Source organism: Hipposideros armiger, unplaced genomic scaffold (genome assembly GCF_001890085.2).
Source record: "Hipposideros armiger isolate ML-2016 unplaced genomic scaffold, ASM189008v1 scaffold_1487, whole genome shotgun sequence".
Taxonomy (NCBI): Eukaryota; Metazoa; Chordata; class Mammalia; order Chiroptera; family Hipposideridae; genus Hipposideros; species Hipposideros armiger.
In genome coordinates, this window is record NW_017732837.1 from 147,118 (window position 1) to 164,496 (window position 17,379).

A 17,379-nucleotide genomic window follows, 5' to 3' on the forward strand; every position below is an offset into this window, starting at 1 on the left:
AATACATTAGAGGAAATCAAAAGTAGATTAGATGAAGAAAATAATCTAATCAGCAATTCAGAAGATAAGGTAACAAAAAACATCCAATCAGAACAGAAAAAAAGAATCCAAAAAAGTGAGGAGAGTCTGGGGTGCCTCTGGGACAACATCAAGTTTACCTACATTAGCATTACAGGGGTAACAGAAGGAGAAGAGAGAAACCATGGAAATAAAAACCTATTTGAATAATGGTGGAAAACTTCCCTACCTGATGAAGGAAATAGATATACAGGCTAGGAAGCACAGAGAGTCCCAAACAAGATGAACCCAAGGAGGCCCGCACCAAGACACATCATAATTAAAATGCCAAAGGTTAAAGACAATGAAAGTATTTTAAAAGCAGCAAAATAAAAGCAGTTAGTTACCTACAAGGGAGCTTCCATAAGACTGTCAGCTGATTTCTCAACAGAAATTTTGCAGGCCAAAAGAGGATTGGCAGGAAATATTCGAAGTGATGAAAAGCAAGGGCCTACAAGCATGATTACTCTACCTGGGAAGTACTAGAATTTAGAGGGTAAAGGGGGTCAAATATATGGTGAAGGAAGGAGAATTGACTCTGAGTGGTGAACACATAATACAATATGTAGATGATGTACTATAGAATTGTACACTTAAAACCTATGTAGTTTTGTTGACCAATGTCACCTCAATAATTTTAATTTTAAAAAAACAGAAAGAAACTCATAGATACAGAGAACATTTTGATGGTTGCCACATGGGAGGAGGTTTGGAGGTGAGTAAAAGGGGAAAGGGATTAAGAAGTACAAATTGGTTGTTACACAGTAGTCACGGGGATGTAGGTATAGCAAAAGGAATATAATCAATCATATTGTAATAATTATGTCTGGTGTCAGATGGGTACTAGATTTATTGGGGTGATAGATGGGAGGGGGTTGGGGGCAGGGTGAAAAAGGTGAAGGGATTAAGAAATATTAATACAAATTGGTAGTTACAAAATAGTCATAGGGATGTAAAGTAAAACCTAGAGAATATAGTCAATAATATGGTAATAATTATTATGAACAGTGCCAGGTGGGTACTAGACTAGTCAGCATGATCACGTTTTAAATTATATAAATGTCTAACCACTATGCTGTATATCTACAATTAATATAAAATACTACTACTGTCAAAATAAATACAATGTAATATATATTGCTTCATAAAATACAAGAAACTTAGTTCTATCCTTCATCGTTTTTGCATATACTTCTACATGTATGGATCCAAAGTTAATAAGACATAAAGAAAACGCATTTCTTATCCATTCAACACACTTTTACTAGGTGTTTACCATGTCCCAAGAAATATGCTAGATCTGGGCTATAACCATGAATAAGATGTGGTTTGAATTCAATGCATATGAACACGTGTATTTTAAGTAAGACATACATTACACAGTCATCATTCTCAATTTCTTTTTCCCAGTATCATTTGGACCACCTAGGACACTGTTTGATATAGTATTACTAAAAATTATATGCTGCCATGCCATGTTTTCTAAAAACTCCTAGTTGTTATGATTTTCCCAATCTCCTTGATATATCTATATATCACACTCTTTCCAAATTGAAAAGAAAATTAATTTCCTTATCTCTCTGCTCTAGGGAGAATGCTACATAATTTTTAAACATTTTATGCCTCCTTCCTCATGTGGAAAAAAAAAGATGTAGTAAAAAAAGCATTGATTTTCAAGCATGAATGACGGGTACTAATCCTGACAGACACCTATTGTGAACCACTGACAAAAGTATGCTGGTTCCCTGCTTCTAGGTTCTCTCATCTGCTAAAAGGTAGTAACAAAGTCAAACATTGTCTTTATAAGGAATGACTGCATATAATAAATCTAGGACTATTGTAGTCCCTCATATATGGGTACAGTAGACACAAAATTAACATGAACTCTTCTCCCCTTTCTGTTATTTCTCCACAATTTTAGCCCTTTCATTTCACCAAAAGTATTCATTGCTCATTACAGGAGCTTAAATAACATTACAACGTCCATGTTTCAATTAGAAGAGTATATCATTTAATGTAGGAAAAGCATACTCTATGTAGAGGTAGTCTTCATCTGGTGAAATAAATAGCAATTCATAATTTTTCATGGATTTGACTCATGATGAACTAAAACCAAAGGTATTATTTATGTAATCATATTTTAGTTTCTTCATACCAAATTTGTTATTTTGGTACAAGTAAATGCAAGTTCATTTAACAGATGTTCTGAGGAAAACTAGATTGAACACATTTGGCACAAGAAACTTATGAGATGATTGTGGAGATCTTACAATCATACCTTTATCAAATCAGTAAAGTTAATAAAGTACTTTAAGGCTATGTCTATTCTATTTATTCAACAATGCATTCAATATACATTTTGCACTGAGTTGACAACACAAAAAAGAAGAAAAAGGATATAATTCCTGTCCTTAGGGCATTTATGATGTCCTAAGAGAAAAGTCACAGATAAAAGAAATTATATATTAATATTATCAGGAAAAAAACAAATAGAGACTTCCAAAATAATAGAATACAAACCGAGTCTGTAATTGTTGGAAAAATGAAGAACAGAGGAATGATGAAAGTCAAATCAGATTATCAAAGGGCAAGCTTTCTAGGGTAAGTTCATTTTGAAGAAGTGGGAAACTCTTGGGTTATCTCTAGTCCATCTCCATCCCATTTGCTTAATCTTATGAGGGAAAAAAATGCGTGACAAAGAAAGGCTGTGCTGATATTGAAATTATAAATTTTCCTGTTCATCACTGCTTTCAAAATTGGTTAAGTTTAATTGGTTTTTCTCTTCCCAAATCAAAAGATTCTCATCCTCAAAAACATAAAATATTTTTAATACATTTCTGTTGTTAATACTTAAGGATGTCTCAACTTGGCAGAATAGGCAGGCTTGACCATGCATTTCAAAGGAGAAATCATAGTTGATATATTCTCTTATTACTTGATTGAGATTTGTCCTTGAGTTCTGGAATCTGTTGTTTAATAAGTTGTTATTCTCATCAACTACTTCAATGATTTCATTTGTTTCATTGCTGGAGTCTTGTTTATTTGAGCTCACATAATCCACAACTAACAATGATTTGTGCAAGAAATTCATACAAAACCTTTTCATTAAATATAGCTGAAATTTCTTTAAATTATTTTCTTCCTCTGAGTCCCAGAAGTTAACTTTTTTAAATTTTCTTCTTTTACCTATCAAGTCAAATGTTTTATTGAAATAAAGTTGATCGAATGTATTGCTGATGGAATTATCAATAAATGCTTTATTGTTCTCATCTCTGAACATAGTTTTGTTTGACTGTAATAAATATGGGTGAATTTTCATCCATAAATGAAGGCCCAAGAAATTTTCAATATCAGAGTCTTTGCAATATGCATATCCTCGGTCTTCCTCATTTATAGGTTGGATAATAGTTGTTAGTATTGGGCAATGTTGACCACAAATAGCATAGAGTTTATCCAAAGAGTCACCTTCCTGAAGTGCACCATGAATATTATTTCCAGGCAATGGTTGGTTTTTAATAGTATCATCAGAGACAGGATGGATTTTGTTGGCAGCAGTTGTAAAGACATGAGTGACAGATGTGCATACTCTTTCTAACCTATGATTACCTTTCTCCTCTGCATGGTGATTTGGTATTTTCTCCTTGGCACATGTTTCATTTTGAACATCTAGCAAATCCTCTTGAAAAGGCTCAGAGTCACTACAATGAGGCATGTTAAAATAACTGCATTTCAGTTCAAGGGGTTGAGTCAGTTCCTCCAATTCTGAAGAGGATAGATCAGCCATGTTTGGGCTTGGGGCCAAATTTCCAAGATGGGAATATAGTACCTCATTGCTGTTATCATCAAGTAGAGTATCCAGTGATGCAGTGTCTGCATTGCCACATATGCCAGAATTTTCAGGAGATGAGACTCTTAGCAAATGATTTTCTTTCAGGAGCCACTTGCCTTTGTCAATCAGTACACCTTCCTCTGTGTCCCTGAAGATTCTGTTATGATCATTTTGTTTTGAACTATGTTCTAAAATGTCTCCCCCATGAAAATTGGCCCTCATGCCACTAAAGTCACATTTATCTTGTCTTTCCTCCTGAAATTTCTGCAACATAGATGAACCACTAGATACCTGTTCAGAAGAGCCACATGATTGACCTTCAGAATCATAAAGACCTACATTTCTAGCACACTGAGCTTCCATAGAATTATAAGGACAAAACTGAGATCTGTGTATAGACCCAGGGAAATAAGATGGCTTAACAATCTCCACTTTACCATAAAGTTTTTCTATTGCCCTTTCAACAAATCCTTTATTGCATTCTTTCTCTTGGGCAAGCTCCTCATCACCATCTTTGTGGCCATCGCTGGATGTCTTATATGGCTGATCATTATCACTGTCTTGTCTATAGTCTGACCAATCAGAAGTCACTGGTCTTCTGAAGTTTTTAAAATCAAGAGGGGACTCTGAACAACTCCCAATTTCCATGCTTTTCACCATCATTTTCACTCTCATTTTAGTTTCTTCTTCATTGAGCTCCTTTTCAGTGTTTTGCTTAGAACCATAGCAAAACAGTAAAGGTGATGGTGCTGCCAACCTCCCACTGATTGTCTCACAAATTACACTATTCTTCCTTTCTTCTTCTGTCATGTTCCTGCTAGAGATTTCTATAAAGCCCAAATTTTTACTAGCCTCTAAATCTTTTTGGATCAATTCTTTAGTGACTTGCTTTCCTGTATTTACCTTTGTATTAAAGAAATCAATGTCTTGCTTTTCTAATTCTTCAAACGATTCCAACTCTGAAATGGTTTTTTCACTTGATGTCATACTGTTGGTTACTGAGCCTGGTTCTTCAGAAGTCTTTGATTCTTCCTTATCAAAGGATGTATATGCATTTTTTGCCTGAAATTTCTTTAATGAACAATTTTCAAATTCATCTAGAAAACTGTGTTCCTTATCAAATTCTGTTTGAGTTGCATTTTGGAAAAAGCCATTGTGGCTTAAATTGCTATTTTGGTGTGACAGCAATATATTCAAGTCATGTTTACACTCAAGGTCTGCCAAAATATGTAGGTCTTTCTGAACTTTATCAACTCTTTCTAAATCTTCAGTCAATTCCATATTATCAGTATATGTGTTTTCACTAGAATTTAAAAAGTCATTGGTATTGCAGTCTTTGACGGGAATGTAGGCCTCGTCAACTGGGCAAGCTGTCTCATAGGTATGGCTTTCCTCATGAGCACAAGTCTTATAGGAAGACACAGCATCAGTAAGTGAACAGGCCTCTCCTAGGAAACAAGCCTTATTCATAGAGGTCTGATCAATGGTACAGCCATCACTAGGGGAAAAAATGCCACTGAGGTTCCAAGTCTCGTTTGAAGGATAAATCTTACTCACAGTGCACATTTCACATGGAGAGCAAGTCATCTCTGAAAAATAGACTTCAGGAGCACAGTCCTCACTGGCAAAGTAGCCTCCACCTAAAGAGAAGATTTTCTGTGTTTTTTCATTTTCATTACACTTAAGAACTCTCTGAATGTTGAGAGTGGAACAATCTGCAGAGAGACCTATAGGAACCATGTCTTGTTCTCTCTCAGTGAGTCCAAAGGGATTTGTAGTTGACTCCACTAAATGGGCAACAGCAGCCTTCAAGTCATCAGCTTCCTCTGTAATAGCAATATGCCTTAGAACCTCCAACAATGCAAGTATTTCTGAAGTTCTCTTGGTAGTCTTGTGAGCATCACCTTGACAGAAGCTATTCATACTTTCCTTTAGGTTTAACACCAGGAGCCAAGCTAGAAGGACATTAGTGGAGGAATTACATATTTGGGAAGGGAAGGGAACATCTACAAGTGAACCTGGCATTTGAACACCACCATTCTGAGTCTTGTGAATACTGGGAACTAAAGCTTGCAGTTGGCGAAGCAATAGAACTGGTAACAGATCTTTTGGAGTGGCCTCTTCCATTGGATCTACTTGAATGGCAGCATCTACACTTTGCCCTTTTGTAGCTACGTTTATTTCTGGGTAAACAAGACTTACCTCTGGTCCTAACTTTTCAACAGATACCTGACTTTTAGTATTATGATTATCAATAGCTGACTGTGACAAAGTACAACATTCATGCAGGGAAAGCAAGTAAGCATCACTCTGAGATTCAGCCTGGCTCTTGTAGAGATCTCTATTAAGTTCTTCAATGTTGTTTTTGTCAAAAGATTTACCTACCTCTTTACCTAGATTATCTCCTATCAAACTGGCATTTTTAGTTATGTGCTTATTACTTTCCATGACAAAATTATTTCCTTTTTCAGAACTTGCGTGGGAATTATTTCCTGGAAAACCATTGTTACAACTTACCACATTCCTTTCCTTTTTGCATATTGGAACTGATTTTCTAGGATGCAAAGTTGAATGTGGATTTATGTTCTGCAACCATCTCTGTATATAATTTTGAACTGAATGATGGGTAATATCCTCAGGAAAAATGGCTTTTTTCAAAGAAGGCAAGGAATTTGCCCTGGTTGTAACATGTTGTTTACTTACAATAGTACCTGATTTCAACTTACCCGCTTTTTGTTTTTTCTGGCTTTTTAAAGTTATGTGTGAATTATTAACTTTTGAAACTAAACTCTTCTTTGTCATTCCTCTCAAATACCAACATGCTATTTCTGCTTGAGCCTGTGATCCACAAAAAGCACCGGGTTTTTGCTCAAGAAAGTTAAGCACATGAAATAAATTTTTATTTTCAGAAGTATTTTTGCAATATCTGAATTCATTATGGGGAAATACTTTATCTCCTTGACCAAATTCTCTTTTTGTAGGTCCTCCTAAGCTTACTTTGTTTAGTGATCTGGATTTCCTTTTAGTTAAAAGTCCTTGAACCTTAGGATTTTGCATATTTGTTGAATTCACAGAATTGAGATTACTTTTGGAACAAAAATAATTTGCTTCAATTACCAAATCATTTGCATGGAGATCTTCCTCACAAAGTAACCCTCCTTTAATGGGACTGTGTGAATCTTGCAATATGGTTTTCTGTGCTATTCTACCTCTTGTGTTTATTCTCTTAATCTTATGGGAGATTCCTTTAGTTGCAATATCCCCATCCTGATGACTATAATTTATCACTTGCTGCTGAGATTTCATCTTCTTTTTGCTGGCAGATGATGAAATCTGCTTTTCATTTTCTGGAAATTTTGTTAAACTACATTGAGCAAATTCATTTATTCGTCTGTCAATTCTTGTGGTGAGAGTAGAGGATCCTACTGAAGCTGGGGTCTCAGAAATAGTTTTGCCAGTTCCAGAGTTGTGACTTGAAGAATGAATTGCATCTGCTAAACTAGGACAGAACCTATCATTAGTATTACTATAAGTTCTTAAGTTCTTGATACTAGTTTTGTTTTCTGGTGTTACACTATCAACTATACCATCCTCCACAATTAAGTTTTCTAATATAGTATGTGGCAAGGCATTATTATGGGACATGTCTAACATCTTCTGATTTGTAATTTCTACAACACCAGCACTTATTGCATTTGACTTGAGTTGTCTGCTTTCCTTTTTTCTTTCTAAAGATAACTCCATCTGTTCATTGTTATCTCTCTGAACAAGTACTGGTTTGTTAGATACTGATGACATTTTACTGCAAGAATGTGTAAACATGTGATACTCAGATTTGTTTTCCCCATCTTTCCTTTCTTCATTATAGGAAAACTGTCCAATCATTTTCTCTTGAACTTCAGTTTCAGATACTAAGGTCACACTCCCTATCACAGATTTCTTTTGTCTTACTCTCTTTGGTCCAGGTGTAGGGGGCCTGTAAAAATGATGCTTCACTTGATCCTGAGTTCCATGGATAGCATTTGTGTCCATAGCAGCATTCTCCCACCTAGAAGAACTGCAAGTTTCAGCCTCTTGATCTGTCATTTTAGTGTTTATCTCCTCTGCCAAACTGCCCTCTTGAATATTGCCTTTCTCCAGAGGTACGACATCTGCAGACAATGAACATGCTGCAATCTTTAAACCAGATGACAGGCCATCTGTTCTTCCTGGAAAACTGCTGAGCTCACTCTTTTCATCATTATTAGAAAGACCAGCTCTACTGACACTGGTTGTCCATTTTACTGTTTCCTCTTCTTTTATCTTGAATCGAACTTTCATCTCAACTGTCATGGTGCCATCTTGATTAAAAATAATTGATTTCTCAATATCATCTTTGGAAGGATATATCAATAAATTCTGAGAATCCTTTTTTTCTAAGGCCAAGTCATTTTCAGGAGCAAAAGAATGGTCTGAGTGGCAATCATTATTATGCATTTTGTCAGATGAAGCAGAATAAATCTGGGACCTTGGGCTCGAAGGCACATGTGCACTCACTTTCAAGATTTTAAGAGTAAAAGATGACCCACATCAAAATATAATGTGAAAGATAAAGAAGTTTTATATACATATATCCAATAGAAGAGGCAGCAAAAAAGGAAGAAAAGAAAAAAGTAAATAATTAGCATGAAAAATACCTTATTTTCTAAATTTCATGCCTCTATGTATTCATTGGTTAGTTGAGTTCACTGTAATATCTGATACATCTTTACAAACTATTCTTTAAAAAGGAACTTATAATTCTACTTCAATGAGATTCATAGAATTTTAATTTTGAGTTTCATAAGGCAATTTTAATAAGGAAAGTATAAAGCAGAAATTGCTAAGAATTCTAGTAAAACTAGATTTTTGTGGTGTTTAGTTTTGTTCTTTTATTTTGTTTACCAGTACTAAAATTGGAGTCTAACCAAGTGCTGCTCACCTATTTGAGAAAGCAAGTAATAATTATGGTGGTATATATTTTCCCATCTGTGCATATCCAAGAGAGGCATTTATAGCATTACAAAAGCTAAAACATTTTTATAATTTATTTAAAATGCTATACTGATCAAATAAAATTATTAATTTAGCATTAATTTGTATAATCAGTGCACTTGATTTAATATAGGGCACAAAAGAGAACAGAGCTAGACATAAGACCCAGATATCTAGTTGTCTTTATAATGTGTGTCTCTAGAGATAATTTTGGCACTCATGCTTCTTACACTCAATCTAATTCCTATTAGTGATTTGTACAGATTTTGGCATGCTTGCCATCAATTAAATACTTTTAATTTTTTAAAATATAAACCTAGAAATATTTTCTATTAAGCTCTGTACTTTTACCAACACTATAAATAAAAATGTCTCACTCATAATTTTTTAAAATAAAACTAAAGGAAGCCCTCAGATTCCCTGCAGCTATCAAAAATCATACTCAGCAACCCATATCAAACACAAAATAATAAAATTATTTTAGTACAATGACTAAGGTAAAATAATACTAACATATGCATAAGATATTCAGTAGCTAATGCCTTTGAAATAGAAACATTAACAATTATCTATTGAGTATATCCAAACAACTATATGACAAAATAAATAATAGATGAATTTCACCCACTTTAGTAATAAGTAGAGGAGTTATACTACTTAAAGTGCATATTAATCCATGTCTAGATAAAATAAAAACTAAAATTTAAGTATAAATGGCAATCAACACTTTAGCATAGAGCTAAAATACTGTGCACAATGAATCATTAGATTTTCCATGCCTGCATAGGGAATTTACAGCCTATCCCAAACTTGCAGGCATCAAGATGCCTTCCTCCTCCCCTATCCAAAAGATAATGCCACATTGTGCAGCATTGCTTAAGAAATTATCAACATAGATTATTGTTAATGAGCATGAATTGGCTACATGAACCTTTTCTTTAAAAAAATGAAAACTAGATCTAAGGGCCTGTGGTTTTTACTAGAATAACTTCAGTAAGTAGAGCATATATGTAGCTAGAAATTTTTAAAAATATAGTCACTCAACTAACCTACTGAGCTCAGCTATAATGCTGCATGGTGATATTTAGACAAAACTCTGCAACTACCAGAGTTGCCACTTACATATTCCATAGAATTCCTCTCCAAATCAAGAAATGATGTTTTATCTTGGTATTATATGAAAAACAAACAAACAAAAACAAACAAAAAAAACCATACCTTATCAATTCAATTCAAACAGATGTCAGTAATTGATTTGGAAATATCTAAAAAAAATTGAGATAATCTCTGTGATTCTTTCCAACTATAAATGTAACCAATTTCAATTTAGAATGCTTTGATCCCTTTCTTTTCTTTTCTGTGATAAAGAAAATAGGTCATTTAAGCATGGATTTTTTTGTTGTTGAAAAAAAAAAATCTCAGAGCTAAATATAAAGGCCATATATTTAAGTGACTTACTCTTTCTGTTTTCTGACATAGTATTTCCCTGAGGGTACACACGATGAGAGATCCCTGGTAATCTAGCAGGAAGCAAGTATTTTGGGGTGTCATAATTTCCTGGTTTAAATGGTTCCCTTCCTGCTGCCACCACAGCTCCAGAGCTCAGAAGCACAGCCTGGAGACTGGGAACCTAGGAAAAAAACAAAGAGTTATGATCCTTATATAAGCAACATTAAGTTTTGTTCTTTCCATATAGTAATGTTTTAACTGATTGAATCAATTCAATAACCTCCTGGGCTAGAAAGAGATAACCACCAAGCATTTGTTTAGGCATCTACGGTGTACACAAAATAACGAAATACCAAAGTGTGCGGGGGTCAGGGTTAGACCAACACCCGGGTCTTTTGTCAAACTAAAGAAATCTTTAAAAGGTACAGGTACTATTTCTGCCTTCCCCACCAAAGTATCCAGCTCTAGCCAAATGTCTACCCTGAGCCAGCTGACAAAGTGCCTGGTGGACACGCCAGGACCAGGAAGGTGAGCTCTTGTGGACACACTGGCAGCTGCAGGGGAAACTCCCCTGCCACCCTCAGCGAGGATCCCAGGAACATGGTTTCTCTAGCTAACAGAATTGCACTCTTGGCTACTCCTTTTCAAGAAATATTGTTGGGCTCAGAATCTCTTGCAAACGTATTACATAACTAGGTGCTGAGGGAAGGCAGAAGGGGGTGGGAGGAGCGTAGGAGGAAAAAGGAGCTCCTCGTGGCCAATGCCTCATCAGATTCTGACTTCAGAACAAAGGGACCATCCACCCAGGTGAGCCAGCGACCTCCTCCGAGGGTGTAACACAGGCACACACAGGCATGTGCGCGCAAAGCCTTCCCTCTCCAGCGCCGCTGTCCCTCGGGACCGGAGCTCAGCCCTGAGGCGCTTCCAGAACGCTCACCTTCCTTCCGTCTGTGGCGTACAGCTTGGTCACGCGGCACTGCATGACCTCTGTCACGTGCTGCAGAAAGGCCTCAAAAGTCTGGGTGACCCTCTTGCTCAGAAGGACCACGCGCTTTGCCTTCGGATTACCATTCTTGAAAACCACAAGTCGCCGCGAGGCGTGCAGCATGCCGGGAACAGGCGCGGCGGGGAGGTGGTGCGCATGCGTGCTGATGGCCCCGCTGCTGCGCCAGGGCGGTGGGCGCCAGCGGGCCTTAACCAGATCCACCGGCTGCATCTTCCTGCTATGGGAGCACAGGTACGACTCGCCGTCCTCCAGCTCCTCTAGGCGCGTGATGCTGTGCCTTCCCCGAGGGGTGCTGATATTCCTCACCCCGAAGGGTAGAGAAACCTTCCTTGACAAGTTATCAAGCAAAGCATCAAATGTCTTAAAGGAACGAGGATTGACTACCACTCTGACCCCGCCAAACTGCGGATCTCCACTCTTGTAGAAACTGATCCTTTTGGCCACAACAGGATGTGTGATGCCTGTGTGACGAGGGGAAGGAAATTGACATTTGGAAGAAGTTGGATGAATCATGGAAAAACTGGTTTCGCTCATTTTGGACGAGACCTAGAAAGGGAAGAATATTATTCATCTCCAAAATAACAATACCATAAAGAATACATGATAATGCTAATGCAAGGCTATTCCTAGGATTTCATTCATTCATTTATTCATTCATTATATCTGCCTATTTTGAAAGAAAAATTTTAGAATCTGACAATAAAAAGACATAAATGAAAAGTTAAATAAGGTATTTCTAATTTAAAGATAAAACAACCTAAAGACACTAATAAGTGACTAGGTAGGTAAATTACGATACATACACCCATGCAATGGAAAACAATGAAACCATTAAACACGGCCTTATAGATCTGTACTTACTAACATAGAAAAATGACCATGACCTATCACTAAGTGAAAAAGCAGTTTGTAAAATCCAAATGCTATGCCATTGCCAGTGTATTCAATTAGCCTTCTGTATCCATGGATTCAATCTAGTACAAATAGAAAATATTCAGAAAAAAAATTACAGGTACTATGTAGTTAGACCTACAATGGCTGCATCTAGAATGAACATGTACAGACTTTTATCCTTGTCATTATTCTGTAAATAATACAGTATAGTAACAACAATTTATATAGCATTTACATTGTATTAGGTACAATCACCTAGAGATTATTTAAAGTATATGGGAGGATGTGCATAGATTTTGTGCAAATACTATGACATTTAACATACGGGACTTGTACATCCACAGAATTTTCATGTCTGTGGGGTTCCTGGAACCAGTACCCTCATGGATACTGAGGTCCAACTTGTACATATGTATTATACTAGCAGAAAAAGTCCAAAAGTATATACAGCCCAGTGTTTATGGTGGTTTTCTCTGGATGGCGGAGCTATGGATAATAATTGTGCTTTTTTAAAATTGCTAAATATTATGAATCTTTAAAATTAATAGGTACTATTAAATAATTAAAAAATAATACAAGACAAATCAGAAACCATCCAATGAGAAAAGAGAATTTTGCAACCAGTTCTGCATGTCCTGACAGCCAAGGAAAAGGAGGGAAATAAGAAAAGTTTATAAAGTTCAAATTGTCTGTTGGATGGAACCAAATGAGTTCAGCTGGAGGAAACTGTTTCCTGACATTAAATTCTAGAAGGAATGTATTTCGTAGATCCTTAAATAATGGCCATATTAAGATCGTGTAAGATGTTTCCATTACAGATTTTAGAGAATGCAGGTGAATTACTTAACACACTACTAATATTACTTTGGCAAACCGCACTAAAATATTTTTTGAATCAATGACAGCATTGTTACGGGCTGCTAAAAATGATGCCATCTGAGTACTGCTCCCACTAGTGGTTCTAAAATGAAATTGTCACGAGACAATTTCAGAGCCATTTTCAGCCAATCACTGACGTTTTTCTCTTCCACTTCCCAATAAAGCCAGTCTGACTGACAAGTAATCATCTTATGGAAGGGCCTATCTCGTTCTGGGCTTGTTTTTCATTTGTAACATATTATGGCTATTTTTTATTGTTTTAAATCAATGTAATTATTAATGTCTTTTGACACAGTAAGAATGCCCTGCAGCCTTGAAGACAAATTGAACTAAATAAACGTGATTAGTATTATACAGGTGAAAAAGGCATGTTTGTCATTATAAATTAGCTATAAGTCTGGCCCAAATCACCTATCTAAATGTTTACACACTGTTATCTGAGATTCTTTATATATCTCCAATATAATTTCTAAATTGTACTTATATGTAACTTAGGAAAATGAATTCAAAGATCAGCCTGGAAATTAAATTTGTCTCTCCTTCTCCCTCCCCAAGGGATTTAAAGTAATTATACTACTTAAGACAATAAAGGCAACTGTAGCAAGTGTGCACATCAGGAGCTGGGGAATCCAGCTTTGCAATAGAATCAGGAAAACAGCAACTTGAAGGAAAACTGTGGTCTGACCTTGGGCATGCTGCTTAATCTCTGTGCCCTCACCAACTATAAGATAGATTAATTCCTTCAGCATTTAAATGAAAGACTTCTGAATTCTTTGCCTCCAAATATTTTTTAGGTTGGTTTACTTACACATTTGTTTGAAAATATTTTACATGAATAGTGTTTGAGATACATTTTTCACTTAATTTTGTAAAATTATCTCTATATGTAAGTGCATACCGAAGCTTTTAATTTCAATAGTTTTCTGTCTGGATCTCATTATTTGCAGAGCTGTTAACCTGGTGATCATGTTGGGAACACAGTTATATAAGCTGATAGGCTAAGAGTTTGGGTTTATTTGCTTGGGGGCGGAGGAGCGGAATGGTGGTGACTAAAATAGAATAAGGAGATTTTGTGCTGGGACTAGGAAGGAGCACATGGAAGCTAGGATAATTGGAAGGAAGAGGTGACCCCCATTATCCCTATCCCACTGCTGCCCAGCGCTGAGCAATGGTTTTGAGCCTGATGCATGAAAGAAAGAAACTGAAAGTACCATGCTCTGGGAAGATGCCAGATGCCCAGCAGTGAAGGAGCATTTGCAGAGAAAGTACCAGCAGCAAGGTGGTTGCCAGCACCTTGATGAGGAGGTAGTAGAAAAAACAATAAAAATACAAATTTGTGTGGTACTCATTGCATGTAACAAGATCTCTTGGAACTCCTAGAAGTCACAGGGGAAGTTTTAGAGAATGCTGAAATTTTTGCATACAAGGAGGTGAGGTTTAAGAGCCTATGTTAAGGTGAGCATTGCGTGTATACCATAGAATATGATGAAGATTCAGTATTGACTCAGTTATGCACCTTTCTTAATCAGCTTTAAAAACTAATCAGAATTTGGATGGAAATTTTTAAATGTTTTTTTTACATACATTTTAAATAATGCTTATTCTATCTCCTCTGAAGTTGGGATAAGGCAGTAATACATTTAGGGGCTATGGAACAAAGTAACCTAAAGCAGTCTAATTCACCAGGAGGTTAGTGTGAAGGAAAAGAAGTGGAGGTGAAAAGAGGTAACAAGAGAAACTGTAGAATCTTAAGGCCTATCAATTGCCTCACTGCTGACTTCCCTAGAAGTAGCAAAGGACCTGCTTAACAAAATCTCTTGCCTGTAACCTAAATTGTAGTGAAATTTGCTTCTAGTGACTTGACAGCTTGCTACCAATATCTTTCACTCTTCTCTGCAATCTCTTCATAGCCTAAAGTCAGACGATGGAACTATCATGAATACTTGTATTGCTTTTTAAGATTAAGTAAACTTTTAACACTCTTTGGTTCCCTAGGTTCAACCATGGTTATGCTTATCAGTGTCATCATTGGTGTCAGTCATCTATGCTGCTCAGAGCTAAGTACAGTAGTTGCCTCTACCAAGAGAGCTGTACCTTCTCTCCACCACTCACTTGACAAAACAGATGACAGGCTTACAAAATGAACATGCATCATTTCACTAATTTTAAATTTAATTTCTTCCATGAAGTAGGAATTCAGGCAATTCAGAAGGAAGAATGATGTAAAAATGAAATAAGAAAAAATATATATTCATAATGTTAGTTCTGTGGCAATTCAGAGATTTAATGTGGCAAGAAAAATTAATTCATTTCACAGATTATAATAACTCTATGCAGTAGGAATGGGGGGGGGGAGTGTTTAGAAACAAATTCAGCAATCATCCCCTATGGTAGTCACAGCATTGTTGAATTAAAAGCAACTTCCTTGTTCTTTAGTGTACTGCATAGATTTTTCTAATCAGTAGTGATTTCATAATCAGAAAAAAACTTTACTTGTATTTAAATACACTAGAATTTCTTGATTTCCTGGCACCAAATTTCCTTCCTACTTCAATATCAGCATGTTGTGAAGGTTTCTGGCATAATAGGGTAAAAAGTAATAATTATTAGCAATATTTCTTCATTTCTGATGGTTAAAGATAGAACACAAATATGTAATCTAGATATAAAATGGAAAATAAAGTACAACTAGCTAAACACAGAGTATTCTCAAAATAAAGATTTCAAATAATTTTTTACTTACCAGAACTTGAAACTTCCTTATTAAAGAAAAATGTTTTAAGTTGTTTGGATAATTCACATGAAGGTTACTGGATATGTAACATGCTCATTTCATGAGAAGAAACTAATGTCTTTGGATTTATTATTAGCATATCCACTCATGGATTGAGTACAGCCAATTAATGTAATCCAAGGTGATGCTAATCACCAGAGGATTCACCTTAAAGGGAACCATAGGCAGAAACAAACCAGTTCCTAGAATGTCCCACAGTTCTGAAACCTTCCTAATTAGAGTTTCCCTTGCATTATCTTGCTTACCTAGTGTTATTCTCAGGAGAAAACACTTTGCCAATTCATAAACATTTCTCTCCCAGACAACCTTAACTCCTCATTTATTTATGTTAAAGAGAAAAAATTGTTATGCTGCCAAAAATGAAATAGTTTGACATTTTATCATTCTTTGATAAGTAATCCTGAGCCAATATTTGTTCGTGGTAGTCATTAAAAAGAAAAGGTCTTAAGCCTTTTTGTTAATTTAAGCACTCCTTAGTACCTCATCTGTGTAGTTCTAATGAAAATGGCTGGAAGTATAAACAATTTGGCTACTTGGCATAATACAAGACAAATGAGAGAGGAAGCACAAATTGAAGTGAAGTAATTTTATGCTTCTGCATACACCGCACTCTTCTACTGCTTTGCTTAATCATGATGGGATTTGAACATGTTTCAGGACTTTGTCACACGTGAAGTCCCCTTATGACACCTGCTACCTCTGATGGCTCTCTGTCATCTAGTCTGATTTGAAGAAACCTCACCTAATCGGGCTTTTTACTAGGGCTTCCTGCCTGAGCTCTAAACACAAAAACAAAGTAAGGGGTCCTTTAGGAAGAAAGGATCAGGTTCAAACATGTGTTCCCAAGTGTCTCCAAACAGATCACAAAAGGAAACAGATTATGAATTACACACTTTGCCATATAAATGCTGACTTTGTAACAAGTTACCTATTAAAAAGTAAAAAAAGAGGACGAAAGGAAGGGAAAGAGGGAGGAAGGAACGGAGATTTGGAGGGAGGAGAGAGAGAGACAATGAAGGAAGGAAGGAAAGATGGAGGGAAGGAAGAAGGAAGAAGGGCGGGATAGACAAGAGAAACAATAGTGTTTAACTTTGATACAAACCTCCATTTACAATCATCAGTATCTACATAAACACAAGGCTATTTAATCAATAAAGAAATTTATGTTTACCGGGTAACAGTAGGCATGAATGACATCATTACCAGCTCCAAATCGAAGTGCAAATTTTAAAAGTTTGGAGACTAGTGTGGCTAGAGTGGCTGGGCACCAAATTATGTAGGGCCTTGTATCCCTTGGTAAAGACTTTGACTTCAAGTGAGTTGAGAAACCCAAGGAGGGTTTTGAGAAGAAGAGTAATGAATTGATTAATGAAACTGTCTGAGGTGACTGTCATTTTTGGAATTCTGGAGTCTATGTGAATGCTGCAGCTTCCAGGGGAAGGTTTGGCTGGTAAATTG

At 36.2% G+C, this 17,379-nt stretch overlaps 1 protein-coding gene across 1 annotated transcript; it reads right to left on the bottom strand.

Annotated features, from left to right (window-relative positions):
• Positions 1–1,119: 1,119 nt before the first annotated feature.
• Positions 1,120–15,944, bottom strand: RP1 (RP1 axonemal microtubule associated). Its single transcript, XM_019634067.1, has 4 exons — positions 15,871–15,944; positions 11,286–11,900; positions 10,358–10,529; positions 1,120–8,421 (listed from the first exon to the last, which is right to left on the bottom strand). The coding sequence occupies exons 2-4, from the start codon at positions 11,886–11,888 to the stop codon at positions 2,780–2,782; spliced, it is 6,417 nt and encodes a 2,138-aa protein (XP_019489612.1). The 5' UTR covers positions 11,889–11,900; positions 15,871–15,944; the 3' UTR covers positions 1,120–2,779.
• Between the last annotated feature and the right edge of the window lie 1,435 nt (positions 15,945–17,379).

What these genes read in the sequence shown, in the direction of transcription:
- RP1 (XM_019634067.1), bottom strand. Translation starts at nt 11,888, where the DNA reads ATGAGCGAAACCAGTTTTTCCATGATTCATCCAACTTCTTCCAAATGT. An exon ending in ACGCCACAGACGGAAGGAAG is followed by an intron (nt 10,530 to 11,285) that starts GTGAGCGTTCTG and finishes TTTTTTTCCTAG; the next exon opens with GTTCCCAGTCTCCAGGCTGT. An exon ending in TATGTCAGAAAACAGAAAGA is followed by an intron (nt 8,422 to 10,357) that starts GTAAGTCACTTA and finishes AAATCTTGAAAG; the next exon opens with TGAGTGCACATGTGCCTTCG.